At 29.8% G+C, this 22,440-nt stretch overlaps 1 protein-coding gene and 1 pseudogene across 1 annotated transcript; one reads left to right on the forward strand and one right to left on the reverse strand.

Annotated features, from left to right (window-relative positions):
* Positions 1-3,765: 3,765 nt before the first annotated feature.
* LOC118046921 (galactinol synthase 1) lies at positions 3,766-5,658 on the reverse strand. The gene is made up of 4 exons (XM_035056017.2): positions 5,204-5,658; positions 4,544-4,864; positions 4,305-4,439; positions 3,766-4,200 (listed from the first exon to the last, which is right to left on the reverse strand). Exons 1-4 carry the CDS (start codon positions 5,531-5,533, stop codon positions 3,982-3,984), a joined length of 1,005 nt encoding a protein of 334 aa, XP_034911908.1. The 5' UTR covers positions 5,534-5,658; the 3' UTR covers positions 3,766-3,981.
* An 8,215-nt stretch (positions 5,659-13,873) lies between these two features.
* LOC118046920 (Golgi apparatus membrane protein-like protein ECHIDNA) lies at positions 13,874-16,519 on the forward strand (annotated as a pseudogene).
* The last annotated feature ends 5,921 nt before the right edge of the window (positions 16,520-22,440 follow it).

Genomic DNA, 22,440 nt, shown 5'->3' on the forward strand with positions numbered 1-22,440 from the left:
CTATGGTAATCATGTAGCCAAAATGATGACATAAAGAACTCCATTATAAGTTGAAATTGATGGAGCTAACAACTCCTTTTAATAATGAAAACTGAGTAGCATCAGATGAACATCTTCAAACTACACTTTGAGACAATGATAAGCAAAATCAACATGTAAATAAAGGAATTTATCATGAAAATATGGCAACCACTATTGAAAAGGCCTCACTAAAGCAAAAAAAAGGAATAAATTGTAGGCAAGTTCACAATCCATACATAGTTGAGAACCATGTGTTTGAAGTTGGGCTTCAATTTGATTCGGCTAACAAATTACGAAAACAACTTCAGTCTTATTTAAATTAGTTGAAATATTGTTTTATTATCTTTTAGTTATTATTTGGCCTTTTAGAGACATTAAGGTTTTTATTTAAATTTTGGTTCATTTAATTATTATTTATTAGGTATATACATATTTAATAGGTATATCCTATTAGACTTTAGATTCTTTCTAGTGTTAATATTCTTTTATAGAGACGTTTTGAGGTTAGACTATCTTTAATAAGAAAATCAGATTTCTTGTTATTTTTTATGTGGTTGAGTGATTCTCATACTAAGTTCATAAATGAACATACAACCTCTTTGAATGAGTGATCAATTTCATTGTGATTTCATATTACTTGTTCCCGTCTTTTTATAGGCATATGGTGGGGTTGATTATTGCTTGTAACTTTGGTTCTCCAAGGAAAGTTCTTGTTAGGTCAATTGTCAACCATTTAAATATGATTTTAGCGTATCTTGGGAGGTATCCACATCACTATTTGTTAAAATTAAGATCATTCTTTTGTTTTTCTAGCTAATATTTTAAAGGGGAGAGAACCTAAACAAAGTAAGCTTTGGGATAAAACCCACACATATACATGTGTGTGCAGTTTGATATGACTTGTGTTTAGGCCTTAGGTTTGGAGTTTACTGTAAAATAATTTTTTAAGCTATGAAAGATTAATTTTTTCTCCATCTTAATTTTGGAATTAGGTCTAGTCCATAAATGATTATTTTCTCTAACCCATCATCTTATATAGGTCATGGAATAAGTTTGATTAATTTATTTAGTTTCTTTTTCTAGAATTGATTCTTTATAAACCTGGACAATTTTTGCACCTCTTTAAAACAAGATACTGTCATGATTAATTTTGATATTATGATAGGTAATTAAAGCTAATTATGAAGGGAATTTATTTCAAGATTAATTAGAATTTATTCATATAAGTTTTTGTTCAAAAATTCACTTATGGGAAGAGTTTTTTGTATTGTTTTTCTAGACTTTTTCCTCTCTTTTTCACCTTAATTTCTAGTATTTTCTCCTCTATTTTGAACTTCATATTTCTACTAAATATGAGGTTTAAGGTTGGTCTTATTAAGAGATACTCGAGTCATATTTTCTTGGTTCATTGATCTTATTTAAAAGTGCATATAAACAAGGTGGGGGTGATGAAATCTTAGAAGACTTATTGCAAATAATCCTTTGCACCAAGTGATGAGCAATAAAATCTTAAAGACAAAGAATTTGTTATTGACAACAACAATGATTGATTTGTTTTAAAGTGATTTAATAAGTACCCCTTTTATTTCAATAAAAACATATTATTATGCAATTTAGGATTGTGTTTACATATCTTATGCTTCTTTAGATATATATGCTTAGTATGCTTGATATAATCTTTATATGATTTTAGTTTTGATTACATGTTTGCATAACACATATATTTTACATGCTTTTATTTAAACATTTATGCTCTCTAGTTTAATCTTGGATATTCAATTTAATTAGAATGCTTTTGTTATGATAAACTAAACTTGCTCACTGGCTAATCTAGTTTAATACTTTTTTTTTCTTTACAATGGAAACAAAGAATATTTATTCAAAAAAAGATCTTGATCTTAGATTCCTTACCTCATTTGTAATCCTTTAATATAACCTAAAAACATGAGGAAACACTAAGTTAATGTTGATAAAATATTTGAATTTTAAATATAGTTATTAGGTACATATAAGTCATAAAGATGGGATTCATCCATTTTTAAGTTAGGATTTTGTTGAAAAGTATTCTTTAATATGAGTTATATAACATAGAGTAGAAAAGATCTAAAACTAATTATAGATAAATGAGAAATTAATTTCAAAAAATCCTAGTTAGCGTTTGATAAGAAATTGTTTATTTCTTCTTTTCAAGACCTCTAGGTAACGTGTAGTTATTGTTCTAGGACAAAAGAGACAGACAATAAAGATAAATAAGACAAGAAAGAAAATGAGACAGAGACAAAATTATGTTTCATAGTAATGTATAAGATAAGATAACCGTCTTTGTATCCTATTTAGTTATAGTGAATAAAATAAAATAAAATATGAAAAAGTATATTTTACCTTTAATATATATTGTTGCCAGACTTATATATTTTAAAAAGTAATTAAATGTTTGTTTTTTTTGTTTTAGTTTATATTGAGAGTTGAAATTAATAATATTATAATAACCCTAGTTATAAAACTAGAACTGGCTTAATGAGTTGACCAGGGGCTTGGATCGGTTTGAGTTTAAGAAAAAATAGAGGAATGATTAACTTAACCTAATTTCGTAAAAAACCCAAGACAACCTAGGATAAACATAGCTTAAAAACCCATTGATTTTTTTGAGAAAAAAAATTAGTCAAAGCAAGGTTGTTATGATTATTTAAAAAAATAAAATTGGGTCAACCAAAATGACCATCCCGAACCGTCACTTGAACCTTGTCTCTGATCAACTCCCAATAAGAGTTTTAAAACTATGATAATAACCATTTTTATCCATACGCTGACTCGATCAATTTGTGTTGGCCTTTCCAACCTGTGACTTGAGTCTTTCCTTGGTTGATTCTTGAGTCAAAATTTAAAATTATAATAATAACAAATTTTATCGTTACATTGACTCGAGTCAACCTAGGTTGACCTTCCTAATCCGTTCCCCGAGCCTTGCTCCAACACCTTCTGAATCAAGTTTTAAAATTATGATAAAAAATCACTTTTATTTTATGTTGACCTGAATCAACTCAAATTGATCCTCCTAACACGTGACCAAACCTTATATTGAGTTGATTTTGAATCAATTTTAAAACTATGATAATAACTATTTTTATTTTTATTTTGATTCAGGTACCTGTGAGCTAGACCTTGACCTATAAGCAGTAACCTGATCTTTGCTTCGGATTAATTTTCAGATTAAATTTTAAAATTATAATAATAATTATTTTTTTCTTTGTTTTACTTGAACAATTGAAAATACAAAGATATTTTTTTTAAAAAAATATACTATCTTTTAAAACATGTTCTTTTTAAAAATTCACTTTAAATTTATTTTAAAACTTAATTTGTTATTGAGGTTATTTTTTCTTCATTTTTATAGCTTTAATCATATATTATCTCAAACACTACTCCCTCTCTCTCGCACACAACACACACTTACTTTTTGTATATGAAAAAAATTTGGTTAGATTTAATATTTTTACATCACTACTAAAAAACAATTTATATCAGTTGTAATTTATCTTGTGATAATTTAATTTGTTTGATATTCTTTTTAATTGTTTTGTATGCATAGCTTTTCTTTTCTTTTTTCTTTGTAGTTTTGAATTTAATTATTAATTTATCCTTGAAAAAAATAAATTAAACTTTTTTTGAATTTAAATTGAATGAAATGAAAGCCATGAAGAACTAGGAATTAAGGGTAAAAAAAACAAGAAAAGAGGGAGTGAATTAAACCAGGTAACACAACATATGTTTATTTGCATTAATTTAACAACTGCTCCACCCATAATCAGCAGAGGGATTGAGCGGAAAATAGAGATACCACCAAGAAAGAAGAAAGTGTATCTCTTTTCTATACCCAAGAAATTACTATCAAGAGAAGGATTTCAACATTGATCACTTCTAAATCTATAATAGTGCTTTGATCTTTCTTTCTTCCCATCTCTAAGCAGCAGATGGGGCAGTGATATAATGAACAGCGCCGGCTTCAGAGAGAGCTGCAATGAATGGCTGTAAGTTCACTGGCTCAGCATCAGCCGCCACAAGTTTCTTGGAATCCAGTGATTCATCACTGTAAATGTCCCACCATTTCTTCACCAGCATCTTTATATCCTCTCTCTGCATGTTCTCTTCTTTGCCAGTGTATCTCCAAGGCTTCGAGCCCTACACATAAATGTATGCCAGCAAATTAATTAGTCACAAGATTACTAATTTTTACTCCTCAAAACTAGAAACAAATGATACAAAAGGAAAAGTGGAATACTCACCGCAGCACAGTAGTGAACAACTTTGACCTTGTCAAGCTCCACATTTTCTGGGTGACGCCATAGCATGGCAAGAACAAGATTGTAAACTAGAGGAATTGGCTTGTAAATATCCTTGAAGTACATGTTCAAAAAGTCCTGCCCAAAGAAAGACAAAAAGGAAACGTTAGAAAAACTCTACAATCCTTCATCAAAACACAACATGACGATCAAATTCAAAATCATGGATCAGAACACCATACCTGCTCCGCAAATGGGGTAGGAGGAGTGACCTTTAGAGTCTTCAAGAGATCATGATAAGTGGCAATACTAGGCTCAAACACAAACATGCCAGCATTGAAGTAAGGAGATGGTGGTTGACCCATCTCAGCTGGCCAGTTAACCTTGTCAGGGCATTGCTGGCAATAGCCAATCCTGGACTGCGGAGTGTGACTCCATGTTTTCTCACAGAAACAATCCATCACCGCATAAAAACGCCCATCAGGCAGATCAAATAAGTGGTCTATGTTGTCATAAACCTGGATATCTCCATCCAAGTATATCATCTTGCTGTATTCAACAAACTGCAATTTAATCAAACACCATACTCTTAACATTAATATATCAGCACATTAAAAGTTACAAATAACTAAAACGAGTCTTTGGCGTGCGACAAAATTGAAAGTAGTTCATTAGACGAAGATGATACGGCCCTTCTTCATTAAACAAGGGCATTTTCGTCCACAGGAAATTGGACAACACCATTTGTCAGAGCTAAGATGCAATGGAGGTCAGGAAGCACTATCATCCCACATTAGATTGACACGTGTGACAATGGGAGCACCCAGATAATCCACGTGCAAGTAGAAAAAAAATAATAAGATTCTATTAATTACAATCCTACGTCGTAAGTACGTACGTACCTCCCAAATACGGAGCTTGGAGTAGTTGATGACATAGTAAGCCATGGCAAACTGGGTCTGGTTCTCTGGCGGGTAAACGGGTTCAATTTCCCGGACTATACACCCTTGAGATTCCAAGATCTGCCTGTGTTCCTCTGGCACGTCAGGTAAGACTGCCACGATTAATGGATATGCCGTTTTGACCTTTCTTAAGCCTTTGGCTAGCCCGACAACGCCTTTCACGTAATCCCCATCACCAGCCAAGAACGTTACATAAGCCCTGCTAGGTAAGCTAGCTAGCTTGGTGAACCCGGCTGGTTTCAAAGCAGACTGGACAAGCTCAGGAGCCATGTTGCGGTCGTCGAAGAGGGAGATGAAAGAGAGTGAGAGAGATGGCTTTGAAAGAGAGCTTGAGAAAAGAAATGGAGAGGAAAGCTGGCTGTTGTTTTGGGTTGTCTATGATTTGGGGGGTTTAAATAGGAGGTGAAGGAAGTCTGCAGGGTTTTTTTAATGAAATTCTTAAATGTGATGTTGAATTGTGAGCCTTACAGGTGCCAGGCTAGTTGATCCAGCGGTTGTGTTGGAGCCGACGGAATGTTCTGGATAGGACCCAAAAAAAAGGGGAGGGTATGGATTGGAATGCACTCGAAGGAGCTACATTCGGGAGTGCGGTATAAATCATATGTGTCTCGGACTAGAATAAGCTTTTGGGCTGTTTCAGTAGTCGAATGAAAATAAGCCCTTGGATAGAGAAAGAGAGCACGCGATTTGTGTGCCAGAACACTTGGCAAACGACGTTAATTTTCCTTAAAACGTTAAATATACTGGAAGCTTGTCTCACTGGATATCAGATTTTTTTTAAAATTAAAAATATTATATATATAGATTTTTTTAACATGTTTTTATAGTTAAAAAAATTCTAAATAAAAATAAAAAAATTTATACAAACAAATAATTAATTAAATAAATCAAAAGCTACATATTTTAATAAATAAATAAAGATCATAAATAATAACTAAAAATAAAACTACAAAACTAAATAAATAAATATAAATTAAAATATTTAATCTTATAAGAGTTTTGCCGAATCATTTTTTTATTAATTCAAAAAATAATAAAAATAAATATTTATTAAATTATAGAATAAAATAAAAATATTATATAAAACTGTAAAATGAGACTTTTGCCTGGATTCTATCAACTTTTTCTCACCCTTTTCATATTAAAAATTAAAATTAATTTTTCCCATACTGATTTATTTTGTCGAGCATCCTTCTGCTGAAGGTGTGTGTGTTCGCATACACTATAATTTTGTTCAAAATTATGGAAAGCGACAACCTGATTCCATGGAAAATGAAGGAGAAAGATACCTTGAGAGCAATGGACTCAGCCTTCCCTTCACGTCGAGATTTCTGTATTGATGCCTCAGGTGGGAGCCACATTCCCTCATATGATACTGTTTTTTTGTGGGGTCCATATTCTCATGCACCTTTTGGCATGTCAAATGGCTTCGTGACCGTCTGTATCTGTTTTTTATTTCCCTCTGTAACATCATCATCTTTAATTTTCCTTACCTTGTGCAACAACTTCTCGCAACCAGATTTGAGGCTTCCTTTGTTTTTTGAAAATTAATTTTTAAATAATTTTTATATTTATTTTTTATTAGAAAAATTAATCAACAGAAAATATTTTTTTAATCAATGAAAAATACTTTTCAATAAAAAAAAATTTAACTTGATTTTCAGAAAAGTGTTTTTCTTTTATTTTGGATGGAAAACACTTTTCGAAAGTTGTGAAAAAAAATTAAAAATATCATATTATTTGTTGATTATATTAAATTTGATCCTCAAACTTTTAATTGTTACATATATTTTGATTTGAATATTTATTTTTTAATTTCATCCCTTAAAATTTAATTTATATGCTAATTTTGATTCTTATTTTTATAATTATTATTTGCTTTTCCCTAATCATTTTTCAATTGAAATCTTTTATCTATCAAATTTGATCTTCATTCTTTTGATTGTTACTTATTTTATTTGAAATAATTTATAAAATATTAATTATTATTATTTTAATTTCTTCATCTTTCATTATTTTTATTTTATAGATTTGATCTCTATTATTTTGATTATTATTTATTTTATTTGAGATAATTTATAAAATTATATATATATTTTTAATTTCATTCTCATTCAACTTCTTAATTTGTAAGATTTTTTTTCTTATTATTTTAATAAACTTGAAAAAATAAAATTTTAATAAGTTATTTTCCAACTCATTTTGCATGACATAACAGAATACTGGAAAGTGTTTTCTAATTTATTTTCCATTACACTACCAAACATCAGAAAATAATTCACTTTTTCAGAATTTACTTTTCAAAAGAAAACTACTTTTCAGCAAATAAATAGGGCCTTAACTTTTGTTTTGTTTTTTTTTTTTTTTATCTTTTTTACTTTTTTGAAAAATCTAAAAAATAGTACAAGTAACAAAAAAAATAAAAAATATATTTTTAATGTATTTTGTGTTATTTTTGGCATTTCAGCATCTTTTAAAAAAAGTTAAAAATTAAATAATATTAGACCTTATGCAATTCATAAGGTATATTAGGCTTCTATTTATTAAAGAATATTCTAATTGATTTTTACTCCCTTACCTCTATTCTTGGATAGATTTACACTTATATCAATTGATGTTTTGACATTAATATTAATAGTTATGATGGCTATTAACGTTCATATAAAAGTTATTCTTGACATAAATAAATATTTGTCAAAATAGTTTACACTTTCTTATTGTCTAAAACCTTTAACAACAAGTCTAGATTTATATTTATTAATAGTGTCATTAGTTTTTATTTTTCTTTTAAAGATCCACTTATGACTTGATGGTTTACTTTTGAGAGAAAGATTCGTTATTTTGTATGTATGATTATTTATAATAAATTCAATTTTATTATTGATTGCCTCATTCCAATAAGAAGTTTTCGGATAGGACATTACCTCGGAGTAGATTTGAGGTTTGTTTATTAATAAGTATGTTAAAAAATTATGACAAAATGTTTTGGTTATTTTTGCCCTTTTACTCTTTCCAAGCTCAACTTCATAATTTTCTAATTGATGATGATTACTTGAGCTAAACTCAATTATTATTTTAAGTGAATGATTTTCTTGTGTTTCCTTTCATGGAAACACATCTTCAAAGAATATAGCATTCATTAATTTTATAATAATATTAGGATGAATATCTTCTTCAATACTTTATTTGACTTGTGTGCATGAAATTGATATACACTATTATTGTATGTATATCGGATAAATACACAATTTATTATTTTATGTCTTATCTTGACCTTTTTAGGATCAGGTAATGCTACCTTTGCAAGATACCCTTACACTTTGAGGTATTATTACTTTAAAAAAAAATGATTTTCAACTTTATTATAGTAATATTTAAACATTTGAAGAGCTTTATCTTTGCTTATAAGCAACTAGGTATAACAATACCTTGTGTAATTATTTATAAAAGCAATATAATACTTTTTTCTACCTCTAGTTTGAACAAACTTTAAATCACCAATATATAAGTGGATTAAGTCTAGAGATTTAATACTTCTTTCAATTGTTTGAAAATAAGGTTTTATAAATTTTTATTATAAACATATTTAACAATTATGATTTTTCTAAAAAATTATTCATGGTAATAATTAGTGATTTATTAAAATTTTCATAGAATTATAATTAATATGACCTAACTTGTCATGTCACATATCACAAGACTCAAGCAAATAATAAGAAGTGACATTCTTCTTTTTGTTCTCATTCTTAGTTATAATGATCATTATATTCATTTTAAAGAGGTCATCACACCGATATCCCTTTTCTATAAACATATTACTTTTAGAGAGTATAAATTTATCACTCTAAAAAATCATCTTAAAACTATTTTTGCTCAACAATGAGCCCAGCACTAAGTTTTTACTAATATTAGCAACATGCAATATATTGTTGAGGTTAGAAGCATTTCTAGAGGCAATTTTTAGTATAAACTTTCCAACACTTAGTAACTTGAAGGTTAATGAGTTCTCCATATATAGGTTTTCTTCATCCATTTCTTTGTAAGTGGAAACATCCTTTTCTCAGTGTATACATGTCTTGTAGCACTAGTGTTAATCCATCACTATTAATATAATGATCATTTTGTCCTTCCTATAAAAAAAATATATGGACTAGGGTTATTTTGGATGCAATGCATTGAATTCATTGTAATAAAGGGTATTTGGTTCTTTTAAACTTGTTTTTTTTTGTTAATTGTAAGTTTGGTTAACAATAGTAACATAATTTACCATTAACATAATAATTTTATATTTAAAAATTTGTTGGCACGTGCAACACATGTCAACATGTTGGAATCACTATACACTTTGGACAACACATGCAACAATAAAAAATAGGCTTTTACCATCTCAGTTTATTCCTCTCCATTTCATTTTCTATTATAGGTGATGCGTGTTCTTTAAATATGGTTGGTTTATCGCCGATGGCCTTTTTTTTCCTTTCTTTATTTCTTATTTTAATTATCTTATTTTAGTAACACCATACTTTTAAGTATTATCAAGAATTTATAATGTTAACTTATGTTAACAACAAATCAAGTTCTTTTCATAGCACAGGTGTCGGTTATATCATATAATAGTAGGCTATGAAAGTGCAAGTATTTGTTGTACCAAGGGTTGGACAACACAAATCTAGATTAATCATTTAACAAGCAAGGTATTAAGAATTAGTGAGATAAAAAGATAAGATATATTAATAACAAACTTTCTTGGATATAAACATTGAAGTCTATGTTGAGTTTATATTATACCTATTCTAACACCATTAGTGAAACCTTTACACATTGATTTAATAAACTTAGCTAAACATTGTGAAGAAGAGAGAAACATAAATAAATTAGATAAGAACATAGTTATGAAGAAAAGCATAAATAAGAGATTAATGAAAACAAAGCTTAAACATTACAAAAATACAAATAAAAAAGGCAAGAATATGATCTTGATTTGAAAATCAAGATACCTAAATGTATGGCAAATACCTCATTTTATAGGCTAAAATTCAGAACTATTGATTTCATGACTAATTATTGAGTGGATAACCAACCACCTCTTGACTTGGTGACAACTATTATCTTTTTATCTAAATAAAACGGCATTGCTAACGTCAAAATTTGAACAAATAGTCTTTATGAAAGTTCTGAGCATTTGTCTCAGCTTTCTAACAAAATAAGAATAAGCTCATTTGGACTTCTAGAACTTGAGATATAAGCTGAACATTGAATAGTATCTGGGTTGCAGGACAAATTTCAACTTCTTTTTTGTTACTAAAATTTGAACTTGAAAACAACCGTTTTAAATCTTGGACTCTTCATAAAAGTTTTAGGCCTATGTCTTAGCTTTTCATCCATATAAACCATACCTAAATTCATGTTCTATAACTCCAATTATGATTCAATAACTAAATGATGTTCCAGTTTGAATTGAACTAGCATCTCTTTTTTAAGTTTAACCCTCTCTTTATCTTTTCATTTTCAATAGTTAAACACATCAATCAATCATTTAAATTGCAAGATATGCTTGCATTCAAAATGAACATTTATCATAAATTAAATATATCTTATGTTATCAAACTTGTTATTATAAAACATGCTTAAGTTAGGAAATTTAATGATACTTTAAGTGCAATATGATAATATAAAACCTTGATAAAAATGCACTTTTAAGTACTAATCAATAGTCTTCAATTATATCCTTTAAATGAAGGTCATGGTTTTTTATTTTTTCAATAGTAGTAATAATAGTTATAATTATAATAATAGTCATGTTAATATTAATAATGATGATGATGATGATGATGATAGTAATAATATGACAGAAGAAGAACAAAAATAGTGATAATAATAAAAATACTAATAATATTTGTTGTGATAATGACAATAATAATAATAACAACAATAATAATAATAGTTATCAAAATTGTGATAATGATTGTTAAAATAGTAATAATATTAATAGGAATGTGACTATTATTACTAATAATGATAATGATAGCAATAGTTATGGGTGATAATAATGATGATAATGTGATAATGATGATGGTTGTCATAATAATAATAATAATAGTGATGATATTACTTATTAACTGTGGTAGTGATAATGATTTTGATTCTTATTTTTTGAATTGTTGTTTTAAAATTTTCTTTTGTATGATTATATTTTTTATTTAATTACATCATTCAATATTTTTTTTTACAAATTAAATTTCATGATTTTTCTAAATTGAATGCTTCAAGTTTACTTGAGTCACGTGTTTAAAAAGTTAATATATTTTTTAAAAAAACTTAATAATTCTTTTTTATTTTTAATTGGATTATTCTAGCGATATAATATGAATCACAAGTTTGATGGAATGTCTAGTGACGGCTTAGACCTAATTAGCTTTTTCACATATTAGTCTTTTATATATATATATTACCAATTTTTAGTACCTAAATATTATTTTTTCTTTTAAAAAATAATCTAGCCTCACAATGGAGTGCAGACACGAAGGCTAGTATAATACTAAAAAACAATTTAGCAATTCACGTTGATATGTAATATTTATTCATATAAAACTAGTTTGCATGTCGTGCTAGGCTTGTGAGGACAAAAAATTTTCTTAATATAAAAAAATATTCAAATCTTAGAATTTTTTAATAGTTTTATTAAACTAAAATACATGGCCATTTTGAATTTTTTATCCATCACAATAAATTTTAATTTAAAAAATAAAACAATAATATGTGCATTCAATAAAATAAATTGAGAATTATATATATGTTAATAAATAATGACAAATCTATTAATCTAAATCATATATTTAGTTATCTGATCCCGTGATAACAACATATTATAATAACAACATAATACATGCATATTAAGATATCTTATCTCATGTCATTTGTAACTTTTTAATTTTTTTAGCTAATTATATAACAATATTAAAAAAAAAATGTAAGTCATTAAGCACAAAACATATATTTTTGAAGTCTAAAATCATTTTTTCAATTAACATATCTTTTATTTATCTTAGTGAACATAAGTTTTTAACTGGAATAATTTTTGCTATTTAATTTATTTTTATAATTGTTAAAACAAATTAAAAAAATATATCAAAATAATTCATCCATATTTCATGTGTGATTAAAACAAAACAAAATCATAAATATGATAAGATCATATTCAAAATCTATTTAAAATTTTAAAAATAAAAAAAATAATTTGAATAGAATTTTTATGAAAAAATTATTATTACTATTATTATTTTCATATCAAATACATAATAATTTAAATTATTTAATTAAATTTCAAATAAAAATTTATGATATTATTTAAGAACAATGTCAAAATTGAAGAGTAAGTGAATTAGCAATGTAAATAATTTTTTTTAGCGTGAAAAAAAAAAGAAAACAAAGAACAAAGGGAAAAACGAAAAAGATTAGGTGTAGTGTCTAAGCGTAGAAAAAGAAAACTTGACATGCACCTTTTTTTTTTTTTTTTTTAAGGTCAGACACGAGTAGGATTGAAGACCATGCCATGTATCCGACCTTGATTTAATTTTATTAAAGGGTTGGATAACATGTCTTGCACCTTTATTTAATTTTTTTTTTTTTAAAAAAAGATAATGCTTCGTCAATTGCAGCAGATGACAAATTCATTTGCTCACTTAGTTTTCATCAACCAAAGTGGCTAGAAACTAGACAAAAAGTGATTTTGTTTTTAACTAAGCAACTCATTTTTTAACCAATTTTTCACTTGAAAAACATCTAAGAAACATATAACAAACCTTAAGAAACCCATATATGCCCTTAAAGAAGCAAAAGAATGGTTAAAAATTGAAAAATCAAACCAAAATCACAAATTTTTCCAAGCTTCCATTTCATTTTTTTTTTTTTTTTTGCAAGATGACGACCAAAAACCATTACTACCATACCTTTCTCATTGAATTGAACACTTTAATACCAAATTTGATCATTTTTGTTGTTAGAATCGCAACAACCAAATATTTTTTTTTTCTACAATTATTTTTCAGTGAATCTCTCTTATCAAAGGACTGAAAATAAAGAATTTTAGGACAAAAATAAAAATCGTAAAAAATTAGAATTAGACATATATTATCTTTGTGTCTTACATTTCAATTGTTTGTCTTTTAATTTTATAGCTCTACCTTAATTTCAATTTCAAGGCTAATTTCATCCAATTAGACTAGGGAGGACTAAATTGAGAAAAAAAAGAAGAATATAACATCAATTTTTTTATATGACTTTTAGATTTAATGCTTACTGTATTTTTTAAAGTTAGGCTCAAAGATATTTTTATCCATATTACTGTTTGAAACTTTTTACTGAAATAAATAAATGATTTATAATTTTATTTCATATTTCTACTTTGGAAAATTATTATGTTATTCTATAAATAAGAGGTTTTTTTTTTTTTTCAGTATTGCAGTGTGAGTAATGGGTTTTCACCTCAATTGTTAAGTAAAGATTAATGTATAAAAACTCCTAAAAATTCATGAAAAAATGATACAAATGCATGAATGAGCCCAATGGACCAAGAAAAGCTTTTACCGTAACTAACTAACCCAATCTACAGCCGAAGCCTAAAAAGCCTTTTCCTTGTTCTCTCTTTTTCGTTAAACAAAATCAACTGAAAAGGCTAGCATCAGGTCAGCCATTGCTTTGTGTAAATGGGAGATCCTGAAATCTGAGATGAAATGAACCAGTGCTGAGAGGTAAAGATCATAGCTCTTCTCAAATGGATTTTTCCCAGGTTAACAATAAGCATCTTTCCCGTGTTCATTTCTCAGATCATGATGTTGCTTTGCAATTTTTCTTTTCACAGATAATTGATCTGATTATGAATATCTTTCTTTCATTGCGGCCCCTTGGAGAAAATTATGCGAATCCAAAGACATGTTTCTTTCACGTACTCTTCAAGGTTAGTGCTTGTCTGTAATTTTTGTTTGGGGAATCTACACCACACACAATTCCATGTAATTAACTATTTTAATCTTTAACAGGCTGCAGGCCTGGCAATGTACATTCTTTCAGCCCTGTTTTTTGATAGCTTTGTCATTATTTTTGTGGTCATGGTTCTTCTTGCTGCCCTTGATTTTTGGGTTGTTAAGAATGTCAGCGGCCGGATTTTAGTTGGGCTTAGATGGTGGAATGAAATAAATGAGGCAGGGTGAGAGTGTTTGGAAGTTTGAATGCCTAGACCAACAGGTTTCAACTTCAAACGTCATACTAGTTTTAAGTTATCGTGATACTAATATTTCATGATTTCGTGCATTTCATGGTTTTCTTTTTCTACTCCTTTTCTTTTATGCAGTCATCGGCTCGCATGAACAAGAAGGATTCTTGGCTATTTTGGTGGACATTACCTTAATGTGAGTTCAAATTGGATGGCTGTTGCGTATAATCCTTACCGTACTCATGGTTCTAGTGCATTGGTTTTCTTATAATGTGAGTTCAAGCATTATGCTCTTATTTTTGTGGACATTATATCAATCCTTGCGTATAATGTGAGTTCAAGCATTATGCTCTGATTTTATTCATCTAAGTGAAGTATAAAACTTTTTTGATATTTTGCCAAATACCAGGTGTGCAAGAAATAAATAAATAGTGGGATCTTTTACTATATTGAGATATTGATGTAGATAAGTGGTAAGATATGCTTGAAATGCTTTGCATGACAGCTTAACAGCTGCAACAGTGGTTGAAGAACCAAAATTTAAATTTGTTAATAGTATGGAGCAGTATGGTTTCCACATTATATATATATATATATATATATATATATATATATATATATATCACGGCAATTAACAGCAGAAAAATTGTTGATTGATATGGTTACAAATGAAGTGATGGTGTAGTATTTCTTGAAAGGCACTATATATAGAGGCATCCTTGTGCTTGGACAAAAACTTAGCTGATTGTTTATCCAATGACTACCCTGGGAGAGGAAATAAAATGAAATAATATTTGGTAAATTTCGTGGAAGTCAGATGCATGGTGCCCTGCTGCTTGTACTGGATCCTGTATGCATTAAGTTAAAGACAAAAGACATTTCACTTGAATTCTCATCGTTTCTTAAGCTGGCACTTCCCATATTTCTTATTATTATAGGCTGCTGCTTGGGTCATCCTTGGAATATTTTCAGTCACAAGGTTTGAGGCTGATTATGTCCTAGTAGTCGCTGTTTGTCAAGCCTCAGCATAGCAAACATTGTTGGATTCACCAAGTGCCGCAAAGGTTTGGATATTTTAAACTTTCTGTGTCAGCAGTATCCATCTTTTATGCCAAGGTCAAAAAATGTAGCAAATCGTCTCAAAGTTGTTATTTTTTTTTTTAAAAGCCTTATCATATCAATATTGCCATGTTTTTTTTGGTGGCATGTGCTGGAGATGAGATTTTAAATAAAAGTACCTACCATGCTGTTCTGAGAAGACCAGTTGTCAATTTCTGCTTATTGGGAATATGGTTACCTCCGATTACTGTAATCAGCAGAACTGCATGTCACTTTTTTCTTAAGCATTTAACTATTACAATCTTTATTTGCCTTTGGCCAAGATTAAGAGCAGTTTCTTCTACTGTTTCGTGCATAAATACTTTGTGAAATAAATTCTTGGTTGCTCAATACAATAATATCTTGCCTGCATTACTACAGTTTAAAAGTTGCATTTTTGGAAGTGTACTTTGCTAATGTTCTTGATTTATAATTTGAAATTACACAGCATCAGTCCTCTTAACATTATTAGCACAAATTATTTTCCCTTCATGTAACTGCATTTTATTTTTCTTGGTTGCTATATGAACAATTAAATTTCTTTAAAGCAATCTTATCCATGGCCTCTTTTAAGCTTCAGTCAAAATTTGAAAATTTTTTTATGTAATGACGGGTACTCTAATCCATATTCAGATGCCAAGAAGCAAATTCAAGGATTTGCATGCCAGGCTATTGCGTCTCATTTCACATCTACCATAAGGTCTGCACTTAGTGCGGTGTAAGCTGTCTGAACAGAAATTTTCCAGCTATGTTACATTCTTCTGTTTTTGTTATGGCCAATAGCGGATAACAACTAGTACAGTCACTTTGGAATTTCTACATCTCTTTAATTTTTTCAAATACACGTCCAATGTGAGAGATATATGCTAAGATAAAGAGAACAAAGAAGCTGTAAAAGGTTATCCAAATAGATTTGTTCTTTTATCAAAATGTGTGATTTACTCTTACTGTTGTTTTTGTCACTTGTCATAATGCATTCGAGACATGAAAACCAAATTGAGATATCTTTGAATTTGGCTGTTAGAGAGATCCATCTTGGTTGCGTAGGAAATAATTTCACCAGGCCATCAAGTGGATGTAACTAGTGAAGAATACAGATGACCATTTGTTCTGTAACTCTTAAAAAGTTTTTGTCTAGCACTGTACATCTTAGTTCTTGCCCATGATCTTGTCCTATTGTCTTGGAATGTACCTATTAGAAAGTGGGATTTGACATTTTGAAAATGGATTGTTTCACCAACATAATTCACTTGGTTGTATGGCAAGGGATATATTCATGGAACACAAGGATTCTTCTTTGCTTAGTTGGGTTCCCTGGTGTTCCTTTTGTTTCCGAATGGGTAGTGAGGGATGTGAACCCGTAACCTCATGTTCTTTTCAAAAAGGTCATCTCTGAAGTGTTTTAACGTTCATATTTCATGCCATGCGTGTGATAATGTCGGCAGTAGTGTTTCCATGGTCATTCCGACCAGTGACAAACTCATCTGCAGTGGTCAAACTAAGAGATCTTACCTTACCCCACGACTTAAGAATTAAAAAGAAGAATCAAAATCACAGCCCCTTAATTTTCTATGGGTTTTGAAAAGAATTAAAGGGTGTTGGTGGGGTCTAATGACATATAGCGAGCGAATAATGGAGTTAGTGGTGGGTTGAATAAACGAAAACTTGTGTGAAATGCAATGTTTCCGGGCACTAATCGCGGTGTTAAAAACTTTCACTTAAACGAATATGCTCGTGGTAATTGAAGTTTTCTACGCAAAAAATTCCAGAGCACCTTTTTATTTCATGGTGGGGGCGGGATTGTTCATCTCGGGCTAAAGAGCATGGTTGCCGGACAAGACAGTGATTTCCTTTTTTTTTTTTTTTTTTTTTTTTTTCAAGGAATGATTTGATAATCTGTTGAGACTTTACTAGCTGAGATTAACGAAGAGATTTTCACGAGTGTCTAGACAAATCTTTGTGTATTCATCCAAGTTATTTGGAAACAAAAAGTGAGCTTCGATAAATGTTGAAACGGTGGCTCGTAAATAAATGAGATACAGTAAAGCAAGCTAGAAAGATTTCCTCTTAGCTGTGGCCAGTGCGACACAGAGAAGCCACTGAACCTAGTCTACTGTTGCACGCTAAAATAATGAAGATGCACATTTACTATTCGGAAGCTTCCACTGCCAATCCTAGAATTTATTCTTTATCAACTGAACTGCCCTTATCCTTAGCCGTCATCCTCATCAACGTCATCATCTTTTCCAGAAGCTGAAACTCTAAAAAAGAAAAACCGAGAGGATTCATTCTCCAAGGAGCAAAGAAAGTGTAAAAGAGGAAAAAAAGAGAAAAAAAAATACATATTCTGAGTTACAACTTACAGTACTAAAACCTCCAATTAGCGGTGCTACTGCCGCTGTGATTTATCACCGGAAAATGAAGTTCGTAGCTGCTTCGTTACGATGTGTCCTCGTGGCACTTCATGGACAAGCTTATAATTGAATAGCATATTTGCCCGTATCATTTGATAATTCATTTTATGAACTGTGGGAATAATTGAGGAATTCTATATCGTAAAATAATGGGTTTCCAATGCAGCTCCTTGTTTTATTTTTTCTAAACAAAATTAGGTTCAACGCTTTGATGAATTTGATGATAATTTCCCTGTTACAAGGTTCATTTTGATAATGGGAATCGGTTGTTTCGGTCGGAGGGAAAGTCACCTAGCTCATAACATACCATTTTTGCTCTAACTTGTGAGGGAATGTTAACAATTTCCTTTTCAGTTATTATATATCTAATATCTAATAAATAAATGAATTGCTTATGGATATTTAGTAAAAATAAAATTTCTGATTTTTTTATAAAATTTTTGATAGATTTTTGACATAATTTTGTCACATTAATTTTTTTTTTCTTCAATTACATACAAAGTATTTATATATCATTTTAGTTAAAACTTTCTTTCGAAATCTTGATGGGTTTTTTTTTATATATATAAAATACAATGCTTACAATTGAAAAATGTGCATTTGTTAAAATAATAAAGAGATGTATTAATAAGGAAATGGAGTGTAGAATGAAGATATACATTTTTCTACTTATTTCAAATGATTAAATTTTTTAACAAAGTTTTATTTTAATTTTTGTTGCCTTTTATTCAAAAAATATGCTGTTAATACAAAAATTATGTCATTGTGTTTAAGAATATTAAGGTTTTTTTTTTTTTTTTGATATTGTTGTTTGTTTTGTGGATAATCATGTTTTAGCTTGATATGCAATTTTTTAAATAATTTACTTATTAATATTGATTGAGAATGAAATATCTATTTTCTAAATTTTTCATTATAGATGTTTTATACAGTTTTCTCAAATTTATTGTTCTCATATATTTTTTTTATAGTTGTTGAGAGATGATGGATTCATGATTTTCTTAATTTTTTAATTGATACTAGCTTTTATAATTATAATAAGTTTTTTAGTTACAGAAGAATGCTTCTCATAAAAAAAACATGTTTATGTGAAAATAAAAAAGAAATTCATGAACAAATTTTTTTTTATTATTATTAAAATACACACCTTTTTCTTTTTAGTTCAAATTGTTATACTTTTCTTAACTTTTTTTTTTATTGTTGTTGTTTTTTATTCAATGAACTATACATTAATAAAAAAAAATGTTTTGTTGTGAAAAAAAAAAGAATCAGAAAAGATAATTTCAATGAAAAAAATAATTTTTTCTTCCATAATTGTATTTATTGTCTTTCTCACAAATATCTATTTTTATTACCATATGAAAAAATTAAAAAAATAGATTTAAAAGAAAAAACTAAGTTATTAAACTCAGTTAAGCTCATGATTTAGTTTACAAGTTGAGCGGGCTAATCTGATTTGACACAAGTTAATCTAAAACATTATTGTTTCAATATTTTTTTTTTCTTACAAGAGAGATGTTAAATTAATGTTTTTTTTTAATTTTTCTTAGAAAGTCAAACATGGTTTTAATAAGGTTAATCGAGTTACGAGTGCAATCATTAAGTTGATTGAGTCATACCACATCAATTTTTATTCAATTTACTTTGAAATCTAGACTGGGCTACAGTCAGGTTATTAGATCACCATATTGATTCACTGAATCGAGTTAAGTATGATAATACTGTCAAAAAATTCTCTGCAACCGGGTGTACGAAACTAGCTAGTTTCCACTTGAGTAGTTTGGGAACGCTGTCCAATCCGCTTCTCAAAAAAATTAAATTAAAATTAAATTTTTTTTTGGTGTTTTAGGATCGTTTTGATGCGTTGATATCAAAAATAATTTTTTAAAAATTAAAAAACATCATCTTGATATATTTCTAAGCGAAAAACACTTTAAACCGCAACTGTTGCCACAATCCGAATTAGGCCTAATACTTATTGTATGTTGTTGTTCCTGAACAGAACGCCAAGTGTCCAACATATGCAACAAGTGAACCAATTTCGGGCATTTTAGCAAAGATTTCCCTATTGTTAAAGATCATCTCTCGTTTCGCAATCTTAAATCTCCCTATATGCATATGTGATTTTATCAGGAGTCGACATATCCTTCCTAACTCTAACAAGGAACGAGGCCTAACACAGTCAAACCATACCTGGGTCCGTTGCTCCCTCCAGTGACACACATCCTCACTCTTTCCAATCGCTAAATGCATTCGTTCATGCATTGCTGCTCCCCCTACCCTTGTCCCATTGCAACTCCCATGCCATGCCATGAATTTGACAATGACACTCTCTTGCTAGATTTGTACACAAAATTAATTTGGAAGAATTAATGCAAAATCATTTTAAAACTTAATCCAATAGCTTAATTCTCAAATTTCTTATATTCAATACCCTAATAATTAACTTCTTCAGTCTATTCGGGTATCTAATTCCATTCACTATGACTTCATCACAAACTCAACATTAATTAATTCATTAACACGGAATGACGAGTGTGACCACATTATTACAGGCTTCTGAAAATTTGAGCATCCTAAATATAAGGTATATATTCTTGTAACATATTTGTATAGAGATTAAATTTGAGTTAATTGATCTCTTAAAAAAAAAGAAAAAATGAAAAATCACCCTTAACACATTAAGTATACCAGATTTAGGCTTTGACTCGATTGCTTAGATTCTTACCTTAAAGTTAAAGAACAAGGAAAATACTGGAAAACTCTCGTGTCTTGCAGTGAGAGAGATGATATGTATTTATATTATTAGTTGATATTTATAGTTGTCTAGTCTATAGAATACATGGAAAGCAAATAATAGACTTCTAGAATCAAGGTGCAATTACACTTGCTGATTTGTCGTGATTTGCAACATTTATTTCCATAATAGGCCCCTTCAAGGTCAACGGGGATGGGTGCACGTTGAGCTTGTCACGGAGGAAGGAAAATCTTGCAGAAATGATTGGTATAGTGAGACCATTAGCAGGTTGGTTTTTACTGGATATGAAGCAAACTTCCAGGGTTTTTCGTTGAACTTTTTCCTTGACAAAATGGTAGTCTATCTCCATGTGTTTAGTTCACGCATAAAATACCGAATTGGTAGTGAGATATGTGGCGCCAATGTTTTCACACCACAAGAGTGGTCATTGGGGTAAAATAATATTGATTTCACGCATAAGAGATTGCACTTAAAGTGATTCTACTATGGCATGGGCAACTGCACGGTACTCGGCTTCAGTGCTGGAACATGCCACAATAGGTTGTTTCTTTAAGCTCCATAAGACTAAGTTATCACCAAAATAAATGTATAAACTTGAGGTGCACTTACGATCATCTGGGCAGCCATCCAGTCGGCATCGGAGTAGACAGAGAGTTGTGTCAAATTAGTTGGTCGAATAAGTAGTCCAAAATGAATTGAAAACTTAAGATACCGAAGTATCATTTTTACTACTATCCAATGGTCTTCTGTGGGTTTGTGCATGAATTGGTAGAGTTTGTTTGCTGCAAAAGAGATATCTGGTCTAGTGAGTGACATATATTGCAAAGCCCTCACTACACTACAATAATTGGAAGGGTCTGAGTAAATGGCTCCCAAGAACAGAGATAATTTTTGAGACAAGGAAATTAGAGATGAAATAGGTTTGGCATCCAACATATTGTTCGTTGGAGAAGATTGAAGATGTACTGGCTTTGTGAAAGGAGAAGGCCTGCCGGTAGTTGATGTGCTTCTATGCTTAGAAAATATTTGAGGTGCTCGAGATCTTTGATGACAAATTCTTGACTCAAATTGCTGCTCAATTGTGAGATGGCTAATGGACTCGAGCCGGTGATCATAATATCATTGACATATACCAAGAGGAACAATGAAGTTGAACCCTGACTATAAATAAAAAGAGAAGTATTAAAGTAGGAGTTCATTTGATAAGGACGATGTTGAGGGAGATCTTCGGTAGCAGGGATTTGTTGGGTTGGTTATGTGGTAAAAACAGGATTGGTGGGATGAGTAGAAGGATGGAAGGTGGGTGGTGAGACAGTTGGAGAAGGAGAAGTAGATAACGATGGGTAGAAGATATTGGTTGATCAATAGAAAGTGATGACGTTGATGTTAATAAGTTTGTGGTTGAGGTTGTGTCGGTTTGTGGTGAGGGGTTGTGAGTCATACTATTTTGTAAAAGAGAAAGTGGCAGAGTTGCATGTGAGGTGGATGAAGGTTGAGTTGACTTTGCGTTGGAGTGAGCAAAAGGGAAAATCCCTTTGTAGAAGATCACATGTCTTGAAATAAATACCTTGCTAGTGAATGTATCAAGACACTTAAATCCTCAGTGAGAGTTGTTATAACCAATGAAGACATAATATTTAGATTTAAAATCAAGTTTGTTGCGATTAAAAAGGCAAAGAAAAGGAAAACAAGCACA

The sequence above is a fragment of the Populus alba genome, chromosome 2, assembly GCF_005239225.2.
Source record: "Populus alba chromosome 2, ASM523922v2, whole genome shotgun sequence".
Lineage (NCBI taxonomy): Eukaryota > Viridiplantae > Streptophyta > Magnoliopsida > Malpighiales > Salicaceae > Populus > Populus alba.

What these genes read in the sequence shown, in the direction of transcription:
- LOC118046921 (XM_035056017.2), bottom strand. Translation starts at nt 5,533, where the DNA reads ATGGCTCCTGAGCTTGTCCAGTCTGCTTTGAAACCAGCCGGGTTCACC. An exon ending in CCAAGCTCCGTATTTGGGAG is followed by an intron (nt 4,865 to 5,203) that starts GTACGTACGTAC and finishes ATTAAATTGCAG; the next exon opens with TTTGTTGAATACAGCAAGAT. An exon ending in CTACCCCATTTGCGGAGCAG is followed by an intron (nt 4,440 to 4,543) that starts GTATGGTGTTCT and finishes TTCTTTGGGCAG; the next exon opens with GACTTTTTGAACATGTACTT.